The sequence below is a fragment of the Apodemus sylvaticus genome, chromosome 18, assembly GCF_947179515.1.
Source record: "Apodemus sylvaticus chromosome 18, mApoSyl1.1, whole genome shotgun sequence".
In the NCBI taxonomy this organism is placed as follows: Eukaryota; Metazoa; Chordata; class Mammalia; order Rodentia; family Muridae; genus Apodemus; species Apodemus sylvaticus.
The window spans coordinates 70,094,082-70,114,610 of NC_067489.1; the positions used below are offsets into that span (position 1 = coordinate 70,094,082).

Genomic DNA, 20,529 nt, shown 5'->3' on the forward strand with positions numbered 1-20,529 from the left:
CCCACCTCTGCCTCCTGTGTGTTGGGATTAAAGGCATGCGCCCTACCCCCACATTTTCTCTCATTTGTATGTATTTATTCATTCATTCTAAGACTTGTTCTACCTACATGTATGCTGGCAGGTCAGAGGACACTGAGCCTTATTATAGATGGTTAGCTGGGAATCTAACTAAGACCTCTAGAAGAACAACCAGTGCTCCTAACCTCTGAGACAATTCTCCAGCCCTACATTTTCTTAATCAGCCCATGCTAGCTCTACCTAAAATAATAAAAGCCTCATTTCTGCCATCCCAGGAATTTGGAAAGTTGAGGCAGGAGGATTGCTACATATTTAAAGTCAGCCTGTGCTATAAGACCTCAAAAAGATGAACTGTAGGTTGAGAGCCAGCGTAGACGGCTGAGAGTTGGATGGACTCATTACAATGGTCCTTTCTGGGGACATCACAGAAAAGGTGGAGCCGTCCCCAGAAGCAGAGCCTTGCCGCATCGCCGGCGAGCTGCGAACTACCGCTCCCAGGAGGCATTGCGCGGGCCACCGCCCACTTCCGGATCTCAAGTCCTTACTTCTCAAGTCCCGGGCGGGGTTTGATCCTTCAACCGAACTCGACGACGAAGGCGGAGATGTAGAGACCAATGGTAACGCGAGCGAGCACCGGCGGGCCAATGGGAGCGCGTCGGGCGCGGCCGCCGTGAAGGGCGGGGCCACCACGCGGGCCAATGACGCGCGGTGCTGTTGCCATCGGTGTGAGCTGCGCGGCGGCTGGAAGTGGCAGTGCGGCTGCGACTGGGAAGGAGCTGCGGCGGCGGCGGCGGCGGCGGCCCGGGTGGCAGAGGACGCGGACGATGGTGAGCGCGGCCGTGCGGCCTCCCTTACTGCCCGGCACGGCGGCACGGGGTCCCCCACTGCCTCTCAAGGCTCCCCGCCCGACCCCCCCACTTAGCCCCGCCCCCGCCCCTCGCGCTGACCTGTGGCCTACGATCCCGCCCCGGACCCCTCCGAGGGCTGCCCATGGACCCCTCTCGGGCTCTTTCTGCGACCCCTGACCCTACGTGTGCTTCCAGGCCCTGACAACTCATTCATTTCCGGGTCGCGACTGTCTCTTGTCTCCCCCTCCCGGAAATCGCTTACGACGGGGTGGGGTCCCTTGAACATCCCCCCCCCTCCCCACCCCCATCCCCCGCTCCGGGCTCTTCTCCTCGACTTGGCTCCTCGGGTTTGGGGCGTTTGAGGTGCATCGTAGGGAGGGGGTTGTCACTAACATACAGGGCTTTGTCGCTAAAGGAGGTGCGACATCGCGCCAGACCCGTTTCCTAGGCTCCCCACCCCTTTCTCTCCCTCTCGAGCCCACACTTGTCCTTAAAGAGGGTACAGTTTCTCCTCCCTGTTTGCAGAATGTGGGTGCCAGCCCCTTAGGATGGGGTGTCAACAGGGGCTAGCACAGGCACCTGCCCACTGATGAGCTGGGGGACGTTCCCTCGCTGTACCCCCAGTCTTGAAGAGCGGTGATCCCTGTAAGCAGCTGGGAGCGCAGAGCCTGCTCCAGGCTCGTGGCTTCCGTGGCTTTTGGATGGGGCTCCTATCTGTGACCTGAGGCAGTGGCCATCCCTCCCAGCTGGGCAATGATGAGTCCAGACCCCATACGCCAGCCACGCCCTGGAGAGTAGGCAGTGAGCCACACAGAAGAGTTTCTAGACAGAGTCGTGGCTGTGAGGTCCCTGTCACCTCTGCAACCTTATTCGCCACACCAAAAACCTGCCCTTGCCACCTTCCCCCTCCCTGTGCAGCCTCCTCCCTACCCTTCCCCACCCCAGCGCTTTGGCCAGCTTTGATGAACATAGAATCAGGTTTTCACAGATGACGAGTTGTGTGCTTTCTAACATGGAGAGCGCCCCGGCCCCTGAGGGAGTCTGCTCTTGGTACCCTGTCAGGGCAGCACCCTGCTTTGTGACCTCATCCCTACCTGCACAGCCCTTTCCTAGTGTCGACTGCCCAGGCTCTCCAGTCCCTCCTGTCCCAGGGCCTTTGCACCAGCTGCACCTCTGCCTGCGCAGCTTCCCTTGCCCTCAACGGCCCGTGAGGGAGTTGGTGCCTACATCTTGAGGCCTTCTTAGCTCGCAGGAGGCAGTTCTGTCTTCCTTTAGAAATGCAGACAGGGACACACTCATGCCCTGACCTGAGGGACCTCTGTCCCCGTGTTGTCCCTGACTGCCTCTCTGAAGTGGCCATGCACAGGCGACACAGCCTACCCTGGGAGGTCAGACCCCACTCACCTGACCAGCAGCAGACCCAGCTTTGATGAGGGGTTGGGGTCTTCTGTGTGGTCTGCCCAGTCCCAGCCTGAGGGCTTAGTGCGCTAGCCTAGTGAGTATGCTGGCTTTGTGGGGTCCGCCTTGGGCACAGCTCAGGCCAGTGGGAAAGTTGGAGGGTGTGTCCCTGATGGACAGTAGTGGCTGAGCATGTGACAAACCAGAAAGATGAGAGCACCCAGCGCTGTGGGGGGCAGTCAAGAATACTTTGCTGTTGTTTTGAGACAGGGTCTCTCTGTGGAGCCAAGGCTAGCCTTGTGCTCCCCCACCCCCATCTTGTTGCTTCTACCTCCAAAATACTGGGGTGACAGCTGTGGGGGGCATAAACAGGACAGGGTCTCTTCTGCATGCCTGCCCCAGACTTACCTGGGCTCCAAACTCGCTTGGCTTCTGCCCCAAGCCAAACATGGGCAGACCCAGGCACCTGGTCAGGCCTGTAGCAGTGCTCTGGCCTGGGCATGTGCGGAGGGAACATTGAAACCTGCATCCTAGGGTGGTGAGGAGTGCTCCCGGGACACTGAGCTGGAGTGCTCCCGGGACACTGAGCTGGAGTGCTCCCGGGACACTGAGCTGGAGTGCTCCCGGGACACTGAGCTGGAGTGCTCCCGGGACACTGAGCTGGAGTGCTCCCGGGACACTGAGCTGGAGGAGTGCTCCCGGGACAGTGAGCTGGAGGAGTGCTCCCGGGACAGTGAGCTGGAGGAGTGCTCCCGGGACACTGAGCTGGAGGAGTGCTCCCGGGACACTGAGCTGGAGGAGTGCTCCCGGGACACTGAGCTGGAGTGCTCCCGGGACACTGAGCTGGAGTGCTCCCGGGACACTGAGCTGGAGTGCTCCCGGGACACTGAGCTGGAGTGCTCCCGGGACACTGAGCTGGAGGAGTGCTCCCGGGACAGTGAGCTGGAGGAGTGCTCCCGGGACAGTGAGCTGGAGGAGTGCTCCCGGGACACTGAGCAGCCAGAGCAGCAGGTCGAGGCTGAGAGCAGGGACACTGAGGCTGCCTAGCCACATTCCAGGCCAGCAGAGGGGGTGGCCATTGTGCAGCACCTCTACCGTCCCAGAATGTCCAGGCCTAGGCCTCAGGAATGTCACAGGGAAGAAAGTAATGGGGGCCTGTGCCAGCACATGACAGCACACACAGTGACATCTCCTAGGGCGGGGCACACTAGAAGCCACAGACCTGTGTGGTTCATGTGCTGCCCCTCCCCAGACTTGAGTGACATTTGGTGAGTTAGTAAACATCCTGGCTGCCTCCCCAAGTGACTCGGACTGAAGACAGTTACAGGCCCCTCGCCACACCAAAAGCCAGCTCCTTTTGTGTGTATGAAGTAGGGCAGCCCCGTCCCAGGCAGACCTAGGGTCTTTCCCAGAAGCAGGGCCGGCTGGCCATTCACACGCCTCCTATGACTTTAGTCCACGGTGATTTTTTTGTTTTTGTTTTTTTTTTTTTGAGACAGGGTTTCTCTGTGTAGCCCTGGCTGTCCTGGAACTCACTCTGTAGACCAGGCTGGCCTCGAACTCAGAAATCTGCCTGCCTCTGCCTCCCAAGTGCTGGGATTACAGGCGTGCGTCACCACCGCCCCAGCTACGTTGACTTTTTTAAGACAAGGTGTTGTGACCATGGCCAGCCGGCCCTCAAACTGACAGGCTCTCCAGCCTCTGCTCCCACCCCAGCTGAGCTGGGTGCTGGGGAGCCACGCCCATCTTATGACGTATCCTATCATTATTGTCCCCTCCCGCATACACACACACACACACACACACACACACAGTGACTGTGTAGCCCTGGCTGTTGGAACTCACTCTGTAGACCCACTGGCCTCAAACTCTGTCTCCCGAGTACTGGGACTGAAGAGTTTATCACCACTTGGCTTCACTATTGCTTTGTTGTTGAGATAGGGTCTCACTCTGTAGTCCAGGCAGGTTTGGGATTTGTAGTAATCCCCCTGTCTTAGTCTCATGGGCGTTGGAGGGTAGGCAGGCAGGCACTGCTGAGCCCAGAGGAAGTATAACTTTAAAGAGCTTCAGGGCTAGTAAGGTAGAGAGCACGAAAGTGTTTACAGATGACAGCCTGATGACAGACCCACCTGGTGGAAGGGGGAAATGACCTGAACGTCTTGTCCTCTGCACACGCACACGCCAACACACACACAGTGACACCCATACACCTTCCCTCACACAGACATACGTAGCACCAGGTGGGGTGCCCTTGTCTGCATGGAGGCCTCACACGCCCCCTGTCTCCAGGCAGACTTTCTGAAAGGCTTGCCCGTCTACAACAAGAGCAACTTCAGCAGGTTCCACGCGGACTCCGTGTGCAAGGCCTCGGTAAGTGTGGGGCTGGGGGTGGCGTCGCTGTCCTGAGGATGAGGGTTACCAGCTAACCCACCGCTCCCCGTCCACAGAACCGCCGTCCCTCAGTATACCTGCCGACCCGAGAATACCCGTCAGAACAGAGTGAGTACTGTAGGGCTTCGCCCTCCGCACAGCTAGGAAGGGCCTATGGCGGGTAAGGGGTTATCCTGGGGACAACAAGCACTGTGCCTGGGAGCAGCACACACTGGCTCTCCTCAGCCTGACTGCCCTGCGCTCTCCTGCTGTCTGCCCGAGCCGGGGCTCCACCCCAGCACAGCAGCACATGAAACAGGCGAGGTGAGCCCGCCCACCTGCTACCCAGCGCCCTGGTGCTGAGGCCGCAGGATCACGAGTTTAAATAGGAGTTTAGATCCCTGGAGCCACGTGAGACCAGGTTCCTCCGCAGCAGTCGGTAATGGGAATCTACCCTACCAGGAGTGTAGGCCCGGCCAGCCTGGGGCAGCAAAAGACACCACCAGCCCTCAGCAGCAAGTCCCAGGCGAGGCAGCGGCAAGGCTGAGGCCCGTGTGCGCCCACGGGGATGCTCAAGAACCACAAGCCGAGGGCTGGAGGGTGGAAGTGGTGAGGCCGTGACCACTGGGCCTGTGGGCAGTGCTGCCAGGCCCTGTGCTGTGGCGTGGGAGGAAAGGGCCTGGTGCTTTTAACTGTCAAAAAAGAATCTGAAAGCCAGGCTTGGCAGTGCACAGCACTAAGTCCAGCACTCGGGAGGCAGAGGCTGGTGCATTTCTGTGAGTTTGAGTCCGGCCTGGTCTACAGAGCAAACTCCAAGACTGCGACAGTTACATAGTGATATCTGGTCTCAAAAAATAGAGTCTGATGTCCAGGGGATGGCTCAGCTCAGCAGCTGTAGGTGCCCACCACCAGGCTTAGAGTCCCGGTTCAGTCCCCAGAACCTACCTAGCGGGGACAGACTCGACTGCCCCAGGCAGGTGTCCCAGCCCAGCCAGCGGCCAGCCTCGTGCTCAGGGCTAGTGCTTGCTGCTGCTGCGGCCGCCCAGGGGGGCCGAGGCCAGACCCCAGCACCTTGCTGTGCCTAACACACACATACACACACACACACACACACACACCTCTCTCCAGCTCCCTGAGGATACAGCGCCCTTGTGGCCTCCTGGGACACATGCAGTCCCTCCCCCAGACACACATACATTTAAAATAATCAAAATAAATTCTTAAAAACAAAATGAATCTTTTTAAGAACCAGGAAAGAGGGCACGGCCCGTGCGTAGTGTAGCTCCCTGCTGAGGGTCTGGCCTGTACCCAGACCTCGCCCTTGCCCCTCATTTCTCCCCTGGTGTCTCACCGCCCCGCATGGGCCCTGGGAGAACACTGAGGCAGATGGAACCCCCCTCAGCCGAGTGCTGGCCTGTGTCCCGGAGCCTGGGCTCCACGCTGGGCACTGAAAGCCTGAGGGTCGGGGCCACAGACCAGAGTTAGAGCTGTGTCCTCAAAAGGGAAATGCCAACCTTCAGACGTGTCTAAGATAGAGGTGTTGGATTTGAGCTTCATTTCTGGCAAGGCAGGCCAGGAGGCCACGGTGGAGGTCAGAGTCTCACTCTCTCTCTTTGCTTCTCAGTCATTGTGACAGAAAAGACGAACATACTCCTGCGGTACCTGCACCAGCAATGGGACAAAAAGGCAAGGTTCTTACCGGGAATGTTTGAGTGGGGCCTTGAGGGTTGAGTAGGAGTTCTTCAGGTGACCAGGACAGTGACAGTATTTCAGTGGGCATGCTCTTGGGGTCCTAGTACTTAAGAGACAGGATGAGTCTGGTGCATTCTGCACTACACAACCAGTGCCCAGTTGGCCAAAAATTCCAGCCCACATGGTACATCCCTGACATTCCAACGTTCAGCATGCCAAGATTCAGTGTTTTGGGTCAGCTTGAGGTGTATGCGACCATGAATTTGTTTGGTTTTGTGTGGGTTTTTTAGTTTGTTTGTTTGTTCTTTGGACACAAGTCTCACAGAGCCCAGGATGCCCTCATACTTTAATTAGAGTGATCCTCCTGCCTCTTGACTTTCAAGTGGTAGTCTACAGGCCTATGCCACCAGTTAGTTTAGATTTTGTGTAAAAACACACCCACCTTGCAGCCTGCGTGGGTGCCTTGCCGGGCGTCCCCAGGTGGCTGGCAACTGGCGCCCTCTAGGCCGTTGAGAAGAGGTCGTTGGCAGACTCACAACTTTAATCCCAGCACTCCAGAGGCCCACTGGAGGCTCTCTGAGTTTGAGGCTAGCCTGGTCTACATAGTTTTGGGACACCACCACTGTGTAGAGACTGTGTCAAAAAGGTCGGGAGGAAGACCCGTGCCACTGGCTGCCCTGGTGCTGCCCCCGCCCTCAGACGCTTCCCCTCCCCTCCCCCACCTCCAGAATGCTGCCAAGAAGAGAGACCAAGAGCAGGTGGAGGCGGAGGGCGAGAGCTCAGCGCCGCCCCGCAAGGTGGCCCGGACCGACAGCCCCGACATGCCCGAGGACACCTAGGTCCTGTGCATCGCCCCTCGTCTGTCAGCCCTGTCCACTCCCACCCGCGTGTGTAAGCGCAGCCCGCCTCCTACATCCAGTCCGCGCCCTCCAACCTCATAGGACCCATGTATTTATTTTCCTTGAGTTTTTATTTATGCTGTAACTCGTGTCAAGCATTGGTTAAAGGGACATCAGGCCCAGCCGCGAGGTGTCGGTAGATGCTTTTCAAAGCACAGTGGTGTCCCCCACCCAGCCACCCGCAGCGAGACCTCACCGGGGTCCAGAGCCCAGGGTGGGCTGGTCCCCCAACACACCGAGCGGCCTTTTCGCTCCTTCCCACCCACAGGCCTGGCGGGGTCGCAGGTCCCCCGGTCCGCCCGTGCCCAGGCCTCAGTCTGAGCCCGCGCCAGGGCAGGAAAGAGCTGGCCCCTCTGGATCTCTCTTCCGTCACTTATCATGGACTAGCCCGTGCTCCACGTCGACCCCAATAAAAGGACCTTTCCTACTCCGCACGGCGTCTTTGCTCCGCACACCTGGGCTGGAGCCGCTGGGAACTGTAGGAAGCAGCCCTGGGCTCGGGCCCCTGAGCGGCTGAGCCCGGGACAGAGCCCTGGGGCTGACCTACAGCCACCCACCACTGGGCACCACGCGCAAGGCCGCCAGTCTCCGGCACCGGTATCGAGTTGGCCACTCTAGAATACTGCAGGGCTGAGGTGGCAACACTGTCATAGGGACATGGGGAACTACCTGGGCTGGTAGAGTGGCACTACAGCCTCCGCTGTAGCATGGTACACTGCAGGAATGGGGTTCTGGGGACCCCGCACACAGGCTGTGCCCTGCTTATAAAGGTTAAAGGTGTCTGTTGCCCAGGAGTCATTACTTGGCTGTGGGCCTGCTACGGCCCTAGTAGCATCTCAGCCTCATGCAGTGACTGCAACTGTCGCCACGCCCTATTAAGCCCTGGTGTCCCTCCTGGAGCTGCACCCTGTGTCTGCCTCTGGAGGTCCCCCTCAGTTTCTGCCACTCTCAGGTCCTGGTCGGAATTCCACCTGCCTTCCCATGATTGCCTTTGCTGTGCCACTACTGTGCACCTGGAGTGTCGCCTGGACTGCCCAGGCTCCCGCAGGCTGGCATGTGAGCGGACTCTAGGTTCAGCAGGCTGCGCCCGGTGCAGAACCTCTGTCCTGGGCACCCCATGAGCGGACCGTGCTCTTGTCACATTTGGCTGAGGTGTGGGGTGCCATGTGCATCAGGACCCAGACCAGAGAGGCTCCCCGGTGTCCTAGAGCCTCACCCTGGGTGAACTAGGGTGCTCAGCCTCCAGCCACGGCTCTGCCAAGGCCCCGTCACTGACCTCGAGCACTGTTGAAATAGACATTTTATTGCATTTCTGCCGTTTTACAAAAATATGACAAAATAAATTAAAAACAAATAAATAACCGCCCATCCTGTGTACTTTTCTGTACGGGGGTGGGGGGAGTTCGTTCGAGGCCCCCATCCTGGTCGAGGGGACGGCAGGGGCGCGGCGGGGCTAGTGGCGGGCTGTGGGCCAGCAGGCGGGCTGCGCAGGGCGCGCGGGGACATCCGCGGGAACACGGGGCGGGTTGTCGCCGCAGCCCCAGGGCGCGTCCCAGCGCCAACAGCCGGCGGGAGGCGAGGCGGGCCCTGCGGAGGGAGAGCGCGGTTCGCGGGGCCCCACGGCGCCCACTGCCCTCGCGACGCGCGCCCCGGTTAAGGCCTGTGACCTGCGTCCTCCGGCCGCGGCTCCGGCTCGGCGGCCGCGGGCTCGTCCCCGGCGCTCCTGTGAGCGCGCGCGCCGCCCCCGGGGGCCCCGTTGGCTGCGGGCTCGCGCGCCGCGAAGGCGAACAGCTTCCCGGGCCGCGGCGGGGAGGGGCCTCGCTCGGGCGCCTTGAGGAAGCGCAGGCTGAGGAAGGCGGGCAGGCGCGTGTCCGCCGGCGAGCGCGGCGGGGGCGCGCACCCGGTGGGCGCGGGCGGCCTAGTCTGCAACGGGATGATCTGCTTCAGCCGCAGCACAGGGCCGGGCGGCAGCAGCGCTCCGGGCCGACGGGGCCGCTCGCTGCCCTTGGCCTTGGCCGCGCCGCGCTCCGCCGCGGGGTCGGGGCCCGGGGCCTCCGCGCGCGCCTCCTCGCGGCCTCCCGCGTCGCGCTCCCGCCGCGCCTGCTGCTCCGCGTGCCGCTGCCGTTCCTCCTCCTCGCGCCGTCGCCGCTGCTGCTGCTGAAAGCGCTGCTGCGCCTGCCGCTCGTGCCGCTGCATGGGGGGAGACATGCGGGCTGAGAGCCAGCTACGACCGGACCTACCCCAGGCCCGAACCCCTGACCTGTCGCCAACCCAATGCCTGCGGAACTGAGAGAGGATAAGCAAACTCCGGGCTGCTGCTCGGAGAGCAGGGGATGGCGGAGGCTGGGGACCTGCTGGGGCTTTCTCAGGAGAATCTCTTCCCTCCCTCTCCCCTTCTTTGTTTTTGAGACAGGGTTTCATTGTGTTGCCCAAATTCGGAATCTGCCAGCCTCCCGCCCCCCAGGGCTGGGATCGCAGACATGAGCCACCACTCAGGGCTCGTCTTTATAAATTAATTAAAATTCAGCTTGGAACTGATGAGGACCAGCAGTAGAGGCCCAGGCTAGAATCCCGCCCGTGACTCCGGTAGGGCGACAGACAGCCTTCCTAAAGTTTTCCCTAGAAGGTGCAGCTCCTTGGCCCCGCGGTTGGCAGAGGAGTTTGTTAGAGGCAGACTGGCAAGCTGAAGAATGAACGTTCTTGAGAGCTTGTGCCATCAAGAGTCTAGACAACACCCACTGCGATGAGCACAAGGTACGCGGCATTCCCCCCCCCCCCCCCATCCAGGGAGTTGGGTCCAAGACCCACAAATACGGTCGCCCTGGTCCCTGCTACAGTGGCATCCTGCCTTTTATATGTTCACAGCCCCTGGGGGCTGGAGAGAGGCTCAGTGGTTAAGAACACCAGCTGCTCTTGCAGAGGCGGCCGCTTTTGCTAAGCCACCCCCAAGGCAGCTCACTGCCACCTGTAACTTCGGTTCGCGGGATCTGACGCCCTCTACTGGTCTCCAGGGGCACTGTCTAACCACGGTGCACATGCATAACCACGGTGCACATGCACACGCAAGCAGATTCGTAACAAAGTTCAATTAAATAAACATAAAGTCTTGGGATGAGTCTCTAGCAATGCCGAGTGATCGGCTCCGAGGCGCACCGTGCCCCTCATCGGAGGTCCCAGCTAACAGGCTGGGAATGAAGGACTCAATAACACCAAACAGAAGAATGTCAAAAAGACAACAAAACAAAAAGCAGTTGTGGTGGTACACGCCTGCCTTTAGAAGGCTGAGGCGGGCATTCCAAATTTGAGGCAGGGATGAGCTATCCCTGTAGAGCCATAGAACCTTCTCCACACAGAAGGAAAACGCAGGAGACCTGGCTGTAGTCAGTCCAGATGCAAATTAGGCTTTGTGGTTTGTTTGTTTTTGAGAGCACAGCCTGTAGTCTAGGCTGGCTGTAGGATATATATCTGCGCAACCGAGGATGGGCTTGAACCCATGCTGGAATAACAGCTACGCACCCGCACACCCTGTGTACGCCATGACCTTTCTGAAAACCTCCCATCCTAGTTGATAGAATCCCTAAGTACAGAACCTGGGGTGGGGTGGGTGGGGTGGGGTGGCGTGGGGTGCTGCCTATGCTGCAGCCTTTCCTCTAAGGCTTTGGCCTTGACTTTAGTCCCTCCTGAAACCACTTCAACCTGACCCCGGCCCATACCTTGAAGGCTTCCCGCCGCTGGTACTCCAGTCTGGCCATCTCTTCAGCTACCCAGCCGGGGAGGTCAGGGATGGCGGCGTGGATGAGGTACTTGACTAGAAGAGCCAAATGCTGTGGGGACAGACAGCAGGGGCTGCAGGCTCAGGGAGGCCTAGCCTCCCCACCCCACCTTGTCCCAGGCCCCACCCTCAGGCCCCCAGGCCCACCTCTAGCACCACCACAGACACGATGGCCGCCTCTGGGCTCAGCCATGGGAACAGGCGCTGCAGCTGGCCACACTGGCCAATGAGGTAGCAGTTCACTACGATGGCCAGCACACCCATCGCCTCCATGACCTTCTGCAGGGGAGGAAGGAGGGTCAAGGACGGGCCCAGTCAGGAGCCCCCGTCCCCCAGGCACCACGCCCTCTGGGCCGGCCTGAGCAGCCCACCTGCCACTGGCCGATGTTCTCCACACGCTGGCCGAACGGCCGCTGCAGGCCGGTGCAGAGCTTGAAGGCATCGCTCCGGATCTCGATCAGGTTGTTGACCAGGGCGCACAGGGCGGCCAGCGGGAAAGCGGAGGAGAAGAGCACTACGTAGCCAAACTGCACGAACATCTCCTGGTAGTCCTGGAACGTGTCCTGAGCACGGGCCCACCGGGCTCCGTCAGGCCCGGCACTGCTTGCCACGTCCATCCCACTAGACCCAGAGTCCCCACCATCCTCAGCAAGTCCAAGGCCCGCCAGTCTCCCGAGGCTCTCGCGCTCACTGACGGTTTCACAGCCACCCAGGCACTGCGTCTGCGGCTGAGAACCTGGGTCCATGCACCCTCTGCTTCTGTTTTCTTGGAAGGCACCCACAGCACATGTGCAGACACCCACAGCACATGTGCAGACACCCACAGCACATGTGCAGACACCGGAACACAACTTTTGGTAGTCTGCTCTCTACTACCTTGGGATCCCAAGGGCTTTTTTCCTTTTCTCTTTACTTATTTAAATTGTATTTTATTTGTGTGTGTGTGAATTCCTGTGTGGTTGTGTGTACGCAGGAATATCCAGAGGCTAGAAGGCGTGTTAGATCCTGGGAGCTTGAGTTTCAGGCCTCCAGTTTTCCCAGTTAGCAGCTCTCTTACCTTGTGAGCCATTACTCCACTACTATGGATTGGTTTTTGGTTTCTTTTTTTTGTTGCTGTTTGTTTGTTTTTGAGACAGGGTCTGTGTAGCCCTGGCTGTCCTGGAACTCGTTCTGTAGATGGGCTTCGAACTGATAAAGAGATTCTCTGCCTCCTAAGTGGGGATCAAAGGTGCGCACCACTACCGCCCAGCCTCCTATTTATTTATTTATTTATTTATTTATTTATTTATTTATTGGATTTGGTTTTTTCGAGACAGGGTTTCTCTGTGTAGCCCTGGCTGTCCTGGAACTCACTCTGTAGACCAGGCTGGCCTCAAACTCAGTAATCCGCCTGCCTCTGCCTCCCAAATGCTGCGATTAAAGGTGTGTGCCACCATCGCCCGGCTTCCTATTTCTTTTCTAAGGCAGGGTTTTCTGTAGCCCAGGCTTACCCAGAACGTACAGAATAACAGAGGATGACCCGGGCTTTCTGACCTCCACGTCCTAGTGCTGGGGAGACAGCTGCGCTCCACCATGCCTGGTGCGTGCGGCGCTGGAGTGGAAGCCAGGACTTCCTGCGTACTAAGACAAGCACCCTACCGACTGAGCTACCTTCCTGCGCACTAAGACAAGCACCCTACCGACTGAGTTACCTTCCTGCATACTAAGACAAGCACCCTACCGACTGAGCTACCTTTCTGCGCACTAAGACAAGCACCCTACCGACTGAGTACCTTTCTGCGCACTAAGACAAGCACCCTACCGACTGAGTTACCTTCCTGCATACTAAGACAAGCACCCTACCGACTGAGCTACCTTCCTGCTCACTAAGATAAGCACCCTACGGACTGAGCTGCAAGCACTCAGCAGTGAAACTGTGGCCACAGCCCTACTTGGCTTTCTTCGGAGCTTCCGGTCCCAGGCTGGCTTCCTGTCCCCACCCCCAGGCTGCACTTGGCGTGGGCCCTGCCCGCCTCACCTCGTATTTCTTCATGCAGCTCTCCAGCTCGGCCTGCGTGAGCTGCGGCGACTGCTCCTCCTCCGGCGGGTCGATCCACGAGGACCTGTTGTGCCTTTTCTGTCTCCCGGCCGCGTCGCCAGTGCCAGCCTCCGGATCTTGGTCTCCATCAGGACCTTGGTCGCGGCCCTCGCCACCCGCCCGACGAAGCAAGACCGTGTGGGGCTCCGGCTCGGGGCTCCCGGGAGGACCCTCGGGCTCATCATCTTCTTCCGCCAGCGTAAACACACCAGGCTCCAGCCCCTTCTCTACCATGGTGGGGCTCCCCTCCTCCAGGAGGCCGTCAGGGCTCGGGCCTGGCCTGCGCCGCCCTGCGCCCCGCTCGGCAAAGCTGACCTTCTTGAGGCGCAGCCCGCAGTCTAGGAGGCTTCCTTCCTCGCCCTCATAGTCGTCGTCGTCCTCCTCGTCGTCCTCCTCCTCCTCGCCGTCCTCCTCCTTGCCGCCCCGAGGCCCTTCTGGGCCCTCCCCACTGGCCTCCCCTGCTGGCCTCCGCTCCACAGCTGCCTCCTCCTCCTCCTCGGGTGCCCCGCAGCCACCGCCCAGGCACCTGCGGCTCCCGGCTCCCTCATCAGCCTGGGCCTCCAAGTGCCTTCGAGGATCCGGGCGCAAGGGGTTGAGCAGGCCCAGCAGGGCTCGGGCCAGCTCCAGGACGGTGCGCAGGCCCAGCTCCCCGCTGCCCAGCCTGCGGTACAGATGCGGCTGCAGCACCTCGCGCACGTTCTGCAGCAGCTGCCGGGTGATGAGCAGCGTGGCCAGCATCTGCGGGGAAAGGAGGCCGCGTGGGGCGGGCGGCGGGCGGGGCCGGGAGCGGAGGTCACCATGTGCACGCGCGCCCACACACTCGCACACACACGCTTTCCTTCCCCGTGCTCCTGCAGCCCTGCGACAACCCTGCACGGGAGGCCGCAGCTCGGCCCCAATGCCACCGCCACATGAAAACCTGCAGACAGGCCGGATCCGCAGAGCAGGTCTCTCCCGCCCGGCCCAGTCATCGCCTAGTGCCCTGGGCGCCTCAGTGGGTCTTCCTGCGCCTGCACCAGGACCCATTTTGTGCATGCGCCCTATGCTCGCCATGTCCCACCCGCAGCACAGCCACGCTGCCCACACCAAGGCTCGCCACCTGCCCGTACTTTGGCCCGGGCCACGAGCAGGAGACCCCGGAGGGACAGGAGGAGCAGGCGGAACCGCAGGGCCGCGAGCGGGACCAGCGCCGCCCGCAACTGCCGCTCGAGGCTCTGGGTCAGGGACAGGAGTAGCAGGAGCTGTGGAGGGACCGACCGGACAGGTGGACGGACAGATGGGAGAGGGGAACGACAGGCAGAGAAGGACACACGGACAGACGGACAAAAAGGAGAGAAGGATGGAGGACGGGAGGGAGCGGCTGGAGAGCCCTGGACCCCTTACATGGGTCCGTCCCCAAGGAGCCAGAGTGCTGCCCCGGGACCGGGCGCGGGCTCTCACCTCTTTCAGGCGGTCCATGTCTTTGAGGTAGAAGCCGATGTAGAACAGACTCAAGTACGAGTTGACAAACTGGAACTGGGAGGCAGGCAGCTGTGGTCATCCTGCCGCCCTGCCCTGCTGACCCCCAGCCCCTCCCCCATCCGCCTGGCCTCTTTGCGCATGCGTGTTCACTCACCAAGACGACTTTGATGATGAGGTGCCTCTCGTAGGTGCTCTCGAGCCGGTAATTCTCTAGGGGCCGAGGGGGCGAGTGAGGGCCACCCTGCCCCTACACAGGGTTATGGGGGTCATCGGGACGGTGAGGGACGCCCCTGCCAGCACATACCCATGTCATTTAGCCACACAGCTAACTTCTTGTAGCCCTCAGCACTCAGGCTGACCAGCAAGGCCAGCATGACCTTGGGCAAGAAGCGAACCAGGCGGGGCAGACCCTTCACACTCAAGACTAGCTCCTGAAAGGGACAGGAAAAGGTTGGGGACTCAGCAGCGTGAAGCGTGACCCGGTGCTCAGTCACCACGGGGGGCGGGGGACGAGGGGGAGGCATCACCTGCAGCTGGAGGCAGCCAAGCGTCAGCACAAAGATGCTGACGAGACAGGCCAGGCACAGAGGCAGGCTCACCAGCAGCTGGAAGAGCAGTCGCTTCCAGGGCGGGTAGTAGAACTCCTCAGCCCGGGTGATGGGGCTGATGCGCCGGATGCCCTGACAGCCAAGCAGAACAGGTCGTGAGGCCAGGGGCCACACCCACTTTCTGATCATAGGAGCCAAATTTCCCTCAGCCACGCCTTTTTTTTCTGGCAAGAGACACTCCTCAATGCATCCTTCTCAAACCTCAAATCCAACTTCCTCCCAACCTGTCACAAGCCTCTCTGACTCATAAACTTCTCTGATGCTACCTAACTAGGCCTAGAGACCCCTTGCCCCCCCCCAAAAAAAACCTTCCCCAACACAGCATTCCTCTTTCACGGACTTGTTGGAAACCGAGACTCAGCCCCAGACTGACCCTGAACTGGGGGCGTGGCTCCTCCACAGCCTCCCCAGGTGAGTCTAGTGTACCCCACTTGTAGGCTAGCTCCGCCCCTCTCCGTTTCCACTCCTCCAGGAACAGCGTTGACCAGATCACATTGAAGAGAGCGAAAACCACACAGGAAACATCCCGGCTTGTCTGTAGGTAGCCGAAGAAAGCAGAGTCATCGACGTAGGCAGCTCACGGAGGAAGGCTGTCTAGGCTACCCGCAGTCCTGGCCCAGCGCGTCCCGGTACCTACCTGATCAGCCTCAGTGAATGTATATAGAACAGAGCCAAAGACAGCAGGATAAACCATTGCCGATGTGTAGAAGCCCAGCCAGGCAAAATACATGGCAATCTTCACCCCAAAATAGTCACAGATATCATCTGCCAGGAGAAAAGGGAGTCTGGGTCACCTCTAAGTGTCTCCAGGAACCCCAGCCCACTCCTCAGCCACAGAGCCACACCTAAAGGCTGGTTTTCACACACGGCCTGCACCCAGGACTTCATGAGACGGTTCAGAATACGCTGCTCGTGAACTGGAAACACCTGCTGTATGATCCCCCGTGCAGCCAGCTCCGGAACTGCAGGAGGAGGGGCGAGTGATACCTGTCCCTGCACTATCTGACCAGAGTTGGCAACCGACCTTGGCTGGAACCAGTCACAGTTTTTCTGCCTTCTCTTAAGCCCATCAAAGGCTGGGAATGTGGCTTGGTTGACAGAGCACTCTGCTTAGCACGCTCGAAGGCCTGGGTGCCCTCCCCAGGGTGGCATAAACTGGGTGTGGTAACCCACACACTCTGGAGATGAATTTGACAAGGGCAAGGATGGTTGGGAGTCTCACTATGTAGTCCAGGCTGGTCTTGAACTAACAGATTGGGGCTGGGAGATCACAGGCGTCCCCACCATACCTACCAAGTGTATTTTAGAGTTTAATAGCTGCCTTCCTTTCTGGGTCTAAATGTCTAAGGAATGACACAGGCTGGTGCAGAAACTGAACTTGTGTGACTTTGCTTCCCAGTAGGCCTTGCAATCCACGCCCTGAGTGCTGTCCATGGTCCTGCCCACACCTTTCCAGAAACATGTAAAAGCCTGCCTAGACCCCCTCACCCATGATTGCACTAGGTGCCAAAAAGAGGCTGCACTCTCTGGGTTCATCGGGTGCTCAAATTTTTCCTAGCCACTGATTGATTACCCGTAGGCCCCGCCCCTTTGCACCCTAACAGGCACGCCCAGCTCTCTGCAAGTGATTGGATGGTGGGCTCGCCCTGCTCACTGATTGGCTGGTCCTCCAAGAAGCGCACGTTGTGCAGAGCCTCCCCCTGCTTGGCTCGAAGGTTCTGCAACCAGAAGCGAATGATGCTCTGCCGCTCCTGTGGGGAAATGGGTATGAGCTAGGTACGAGGGCTGCAGGGGAAGAGACATGGGCGCAGGGCGGTCACCTGCGAGGTGAAAAAGCGTAGCTCGCTCTCCACATTCTCGTAGATGAAATCTTCTTCGCAGGAGAAGCTGCGGGTGCCCCCTCCAAACTCGGCCTTCACAGCCTTGCGCAGACCCAGCTCGTCGGCCCCACGGAGCAGGCTGCGGGCAGGACAGGGTATAGCGGGCTCACCGCGGGGCTCCCGGCTCACTATTCCCAAGCTAAGAACTACGCGAGAGCCACATCTTAGGACAAACGAGTAGGAGTAGTTAGAACGGTTGGTCTTCAGAGGGGCAAGGAGCTGGGTGACAGGGCCAGAGGGAGGGAGAGGCAGGGGACTCGCCTCTCGTATGTGGCGGTGACGAAGAAGGCGTAGGCACGCGTGTGGCGGTGGTGGCGAACTTGCACGATCAGCTCAGGAATGCCCACCCGGATGTGATTGAGCAGCCACAGCAGCGTGTGGTCATCCGTGGTGTCTGCCGAGGGGCAGAGGGGCCAATGGGTCTAGCCTCGAGAGGTGCCCACAAGGACCTCCACGTCTCCGCCAAGGCGGTAAAGGCAGCATCCGGCCCACGGCAGGCAGGTGTAGATACCTGGGAAGGTCATGAGCACGTCGCAGTCCTCGGTGGGCACTGTCTTCATCCATGCCTTGTGGGACACCAGGTAGCGTCCAGCCTGCAGGAGCCTCTTCCCAAATAGTTTCTCTATGGGGCAGCATGGCAGCCTGGGCTGAGATCAGGCCCTCCAGGGACTGACTCGGCCCTCATTAGAGCTCTGAAGGGCTGGGCACCCAGGGCTTGCTCTGCGCTCTCCTGCACCAGCCAGGCCCTTCCCCCTAGGTCCTGCCTTAAGAATCTTACTCATGGTTGAGGCCCAACTCCGCCTCCCAAACCACAATCGATGAGGTGCCCACAAGCTGCCTTGAGTGCTTCTTGGTATGACAGAGCGTCCTTAAAGCAGCCGCAGAGCTCAGTCCTTCCTCCCACTTCACAGGTCACCAAACTGAGGCCCGGAGAAGTAGCCACGAGCTCAAGGTCACCCAGCCAACATGGGATTTGAACACAGGACCCTATCACCCTGTTTCCCCGTGCTGGGAGTCTCCAGGTGGCGAGGCTCACACAGGCCAGGCTGGGGCCGGCAGAGGGGCAGGTCCACGTTCCTGCACTGGGGACCCCCAGTACAGACCCACTAACCCAACCCCGCGCCCTGCGCCGCAGCTGCAGCTCCACGAGGAGCAGCCTCTGGGCCACACGCTAAGGTGTGTGACCCCGATCGGCGTCCCCTGCAGCCCCTGCGTGCACCCTACACACCTATCCCGGTGCCACCCGCAGCAAACATACCCAGTACTCCAGACGCAGGCGCCGCAGGCTCGCCCTCGGGCGGGGGCCTCTTGCCCCGCTCCCCCTCGAGGGTCAGGTCCCCGGCGCCCGAAGCCGCCTCGGCCATGGCGAGGACAGGGCAGGTTAGGGGCTGCGGGACGCCCGGGCGTCGGTGAGCCGCGGGCTCATGGGGACCGGAGTGGCACCGCGGAACGCGCTGGAGGAGGAGACAAAGGCCTCTTTCGCCCGCCCGCGCAACCCGCCGTCCCCGCGCTCCAGTTGCTTGTCGTCCCCGCCCGAGCCAAACCTCGATTCTTCCCAGCCTCGGCGCGGTCACTCTCAGTCACTCAGTCCCACCCGCCCGCATCATCTCTGCTTCCGGTCCCCGCCCGTGTGTTTTTCGTTTGTTTGTTTTTTTGTTTTTTTTTGTTTTGTTTTGTTTTGTTTTTTGTTTTTTTGGATCCACAGTGCTTGTTCCGGCCCACACCGAGAAGAGTTTCTTCCACCCTCAGTCCTTCCACCCTCAGTCCTTCAGCCTCTGTTTACCCATCTACAAAGTATTGAAGTCACAAAGGGTGGAATCAGAGCTGGGTGCTCAGGGAGGGCGGGTGACACCCGAGAACAATACCTCAAGGACCTCAGCTGGAATGCAAGTCATTAGAGCAGGTCCTGCCTGCCCCCGCTTTGCACATACAGTTCAGGTATGAAAACATCTTCCGGCCCTCAGTTTCCACACAACCCTTATTACAATACAGCCTCCATAAAGGGATAAGGAGGCAGGTGCCAAATTTATCAAACAAACACAATCTTGAGGCGCTCGCTGCATGTAATGGGGCTGCCGCAAGTTGTTCGTTGTTCGCGGTGGGCGAGCATCACTTCACAGACAGAGAAACATCTAGAGGGCACCGGCTGGTGTGACCAGTCGGTAGATTGCTGGCCCAGCACGGAGCTAACAGCTAACTCAGGAGGCAGAAAGAGCCGGATTTCAAAACCATCCTCAGAGGCCTCATAGCAAGTCCACGGCCACCCCAGAGTCCCAGGACAGTGTCACAAAGGGGTGAAGAGAACTGCTGGGCTCGCCCCGCGGTTAGGAGCACTTGTGGTTCTTCTCCAGGACCAGGGTTCAGTTCCTCCACCTCCACTCGTTGTAACTCCAGCTCCAGGGGATGCTGAATACCCCGACACCAGAGCTTACACACTGTTAAAAAATAAAGAAATGAACGAATAAAGAAATAATAATAGACCTCAAAAATAAGCCCACTGAATTACATGCATTTCAGATACACTGTTTTGATTGTTCTGGCTACTACACGGAGCACAGCCATAAAGAAATGCTGCTTGTCTGAAACTTGTGCTCTCTGGGTGACCCTGGGTGGGAAGCGAGGCTGTCAGGCGTCCAGCTTGCTGGGAAATGCTCTACCACGAAACTAAGCCTCGGGCTCTAGGCCGCCTCTTTTTTGTCTAATCCCCGACTTTTAGAGAACATTTATTTGCTGGGGCAGGAGTGCTTTGTCGAGTGGAGGTCAGAAGACCGACACCTGTGGAAACTGAGTCCTTCCACCACGTGGGTCCAGGGGATTGAACTCGGGTCGTCAGGCTTAGAGGCAAGCACCAAAACCCATGCCCTCACCTCCCGGAGTGCCCTGCCCTGAAGTCCTGTGAGCCCAGGCTAGGTAGATGCCCAGTTTGCTTCTCACTGATCGGTAGGTAATGAGCACTTGCTGTAAACGTGTTAAGATGGAACCACGGGAGATGGACAACGTCACTGTCCCTGTTTCACAGACTGAAAGTAGGGCAGACGTGGGACCTGAGGGCTTTGGGACTATACTGTGCCCGGCGCTAGAACTCCAGAGCGCCCGCCCGCACGAGTCCAGAACCAGAGAATTGGCTCTCGCGAAGCCCCGCCCACCCCAGCCTGCGGGTCCAGCCTGCTCCTGCACCCTGCAGTTCAGCGCTGTCCCGGGTTAACCCGAAGGTAACTCGACGCCCCAGAATGCCCATCCCGGAGCACACATCGGACCTACGGCCAACCGGGACCCCGGAAAGGGCGGGGAAGGCAGAGCTGGTGCCGGAGCTGGGCTGGAGCCGCCGGGAGGGCTTCCTGGCCTGTGGATGGTACCTGGCTAAAGATGCTTGCCCAGGAGCTGCCGCTGGCAAAGATGGAGTAACAGGGGTTAGTGAAGAGACCCAAGAAGGGCCAGGAAGAACCTTCCCAGAAATTTGGATCAGATTTTCCCAGGCCTAGGGCGTGGCTTCCCCCTGCCTCCGC

The 20,529-nt window shown here is 59.5% G+C and overlaps 2 protein-coding genes across 4 annotated transcripts; one reads left to right on the top strand and one right to left on the bottom strand.

Annotated features, from left to right (window-relative positions):
- The first annotated feature begins 701 nt into the window (after positions 1-701).
- On the top strand, positions 702-7,655 carry Dda1 (DET1 and DDB1 associated 1). The gene is made up of 5 exons (XM_052162907.1): positions 702-845; positions 4,554-4,634; positions 4,712-4,763; positions 6,259-6,320; positions 7,055-7,655. Exons 1-5 carry the CDS (start codon positions 717-719, stop codon positions 7,163-7,165), a joined length of 435 nt encoding a protein of 144 aa, XP_052018867.1. The 5' UTR covers positions 702-716; the 3' UTR covers positions 7,166-7,655.
- An 855-nt stretch (positions 7,656-8,510) lies between these two features.
- Ano8 (anoctamin 8) lies at positions 8,511-20,472 on the bottom strand. 3 transcript variants are annotated; one of them, XM_052162899.1, is made up of 18 exons: positions 20,380-20,472; positions 18,282-19,458; positions 17,535-17,645; positions 17,285-17,417; positions 16,964-17,102; positions 16,798-16,894; positions 15,989-16,105; positions 15,781-15,908; positions 15,517-15,678; positions 15,063-15,215; positions 14,840-14,966; positions 14,690-14,745; positions 14,515-14,589; positions 13,015-13,812; positions 11,369-11,560; positions 11,145-11,276; positions 10,939-11,049; positions 8,511-9,415 (listed from the first exon to the last, which is right to left on the bottom strand). In XM_052162899.1, the coding sequence occupies exons 2-18, from the start codon at positions 18,385-18,387 to the stop codon at positions 8,879-8,881; spliced, it is 3,174 nt and encodes a 1,057-aa protein (XP_052018859.1). In that variant the 5' UTR covers positions 18,388-19,458; positions 20,380-20,472; the 3' UTR covers positions 8,511-8,878. The 3 variants fall into 3 exon arrangements, with proteins under 3 accessions (XP_052018859.1, XP_052018860.1, XP_052018862.1); XM_052162900.1 differs by lacking the exon at positions 20,380-20,472 and adding an exon at positions 20,281-20,367; XM_052162902.1 differs by lacking the exon at positions 15,989-16,105.
- Between the last annotated feature and the right edge of the window lie 57 nt (positions 20,473-20,529).